The sequence below is a fragment of the Histoplasma capsulatum genome, assembly GCF_000150115.1.
Source record: "Histoplasma capsulatum G186AR genomic scaffold supercont2.10, whole genome shotgun sequence".
Lineage (NCBI taxonomy): Eukaryota > Fungi > Ascomycota > Eurotiomycetes > Onygenales > Ajellomycetaceae > Histoplasma > Histoplasma capsulatum.
Genome location: NW_025544810.1, coordinates 1,037,635 through 1,039,603, shown reverse-complemented (window position 1 = coordinate 1,039,603; position 1,969 = coordinate 1,037,635). Strand labels below are relative to the sequence as shown.

Genomic DNA, 1,969 nt, shown 5'->3' with positions numbered 1-1,969 from the left:
TTAAGATATTCGTGTATTCCCTCTGCTGACTTTGACAGATTTAGTCGCCTACTGCCAAGGTCGGACGCTTCTGTCGCAAACGAATTTCTGGCTCACGGAGATTGCATCCATGATCGCAACCGAAGATGCCGTTAAGCACGCTATTCTCGCTCTCGTTGGAGGATACGTGCTTGACTATGTGCACAAGGATGACCTGCGAAAAAGAACGAATGCGCATTATCGCAAGGCCACAGAATTGATCACTGCAGGCCTGGCGAGGCCCGAAGCACATGCTGTTTCAAAATCAGAGGGCATTGTCGCAGCCATATTGCTGCTTCTTGTTGACGACGTGAGAACCAATTCCTCTGTATCAATTTCTGTATAATTCTCCCTTGCGAATCATGAAAATCCGCTAAGTCAGGTCCTTGTAGTGCGTTAACTGGGAGCTCCGAAAGCCCAAAGGGGAAACTCCAAACTGGTATAAGGGGGCGCATCTGGCCAAAGCCATCCTTGATCATTCTGACCCCGGTTACCGCTACTGGAAAGTTACTAACGTTCAGTGTGACAAAGCCTGGCTGGCCAATGCCAATTGGGCCTCCCTGGCATGTGTTCTTGCGGAACCCGTTACGCCCCTCCAGTTACGAGAGAACGACCGCCGCTTTGGATGGCTGCTGGAGGGCACCGAAAGGGAAGTTCGTACCATTCATGGAGGCACTGGCCTCTCACCAAAGCTGCTGCACATATTTGCCCAGATAACACATATATCAGCAAGAATGATAGCGGTGTGTATTTCCCCTCGCGCAACCCCCCTCCCCTTTCCACCTTGGAGCTGTACAGGAAGTTAACTAACCTGTAAGCGAAGAATCCTCATTCAATTGTTACACCAATTGGCGCGTTGAAAATTGAGGAAATGTTGCATGACTTCCGACAGAGGTCAGAACTTTCAGAGGGATATGCCACGACTGATGCCCTCCTTGAATCCTGCATCCTCGACGTTGACGGAAAGGTGAATACGGCAACCAAAGTCACTGAATTGACCGGGGAAACTTGGGTTTGGGCAGCAAAAATATATTTGCACTGTCGCTTCTTCCGGTGGGCAGATTGACAACGATCTCCTCTCTATTCTCCCCATCATTCCTAGCTCATCATTTTTTCTATCTCCTTAATCATTTTGTCGAACGGGAAGGCTGACAGAACGCAGGAAACCGCGCCGCCACCCAGATGTCTGCGCGGCGTTAAAGACACTGATGACATGTGTGCAGCGGATGCCCTACAACGGAGCACTCTTCACTTCTCAGGCTCCATTCTTCTGCGTCTTTATCATGTCGCTAGTTTCATATCAACAGCATGACCGAGATGTAGCCAGGAATTGGTTTGAGACGGTTCTCTTAGCTGCCAGCTGTCGATCAGTGAGTTCCCACCACTCTATATTTTCGTTCCCTCATGCTATGTAAATGTGTGATTGGTCCGCACCTAGACATTGCATGTTAGACCGCGAACATATCAAAGGAGTAATTTCTGACTACGGTTTCCAGAGCGTGCCACCAGTCTGGGAAGCTGTCCAGGTATTGTGGGAATGGATGGATGCCGAACTTGTGGATGAGGATAATTTCGATAATGCTGTTCCTATTGGAGAGCGGAGGGCATGGTGGGAAGATATGGTGGCGTATCTTCTCGACAAGGTGGGATGGGTGAGTTTAACGTAGCGATAACTCCATATTAGTTATTGTAAGACCGCCAATTTTGTAATGCGATATATTGAGAGAAGAAACACAATTCTGGATAGTAGGTTCAAAATTTAAGGCAAAATATTCTCGGGACACTAGGCTTCCAGCAGCCGTCCATAGGAATGAATAGTTGATTCTTGAATTATGAGCCTCAATTCTCATCGCAGGGGAAGCTGCCTTCTTTTTTCTTTTTTCTCTTTTGTTCCCTTTCTATAAATCGGGTACCCAAAATCTCAGGCAACCATTCCGTCTCGCCCAACACA

At 48.0% G+C, this 1,969-nt stretch overlaps 1 protein-coding gene across 1 annotated transcript; it reads left to right on the top strand.

Annotated features, from left to right (window-relative positions):
- Positions 1 to 109: 109 nt before the first annotated feature.
- HCBG_07005 (uncharacterized protein) lies at positions 110 to 1,826 on the top strand (the record flags this gene model as incomplete). The annotated part of the gene is made up of 6 exons (XM_045434054.1): positions 110 to 328; positions 411 to 761; positions 842 to 1,071; positions 1,181 to 1,388; positions 1,515 to 1,670; positions 1,806 to 1,826. 6 exons carry the CDS (start codon positions 110 to 112, stop codon positions 1,824 to 1,826), a joined length of 1,185 nt encoding a protein of 394 aa, XP_045285535.1.
- Between the last annotated feature and the right edge of the window lie 143 nt (positions 1,827 to 1,969).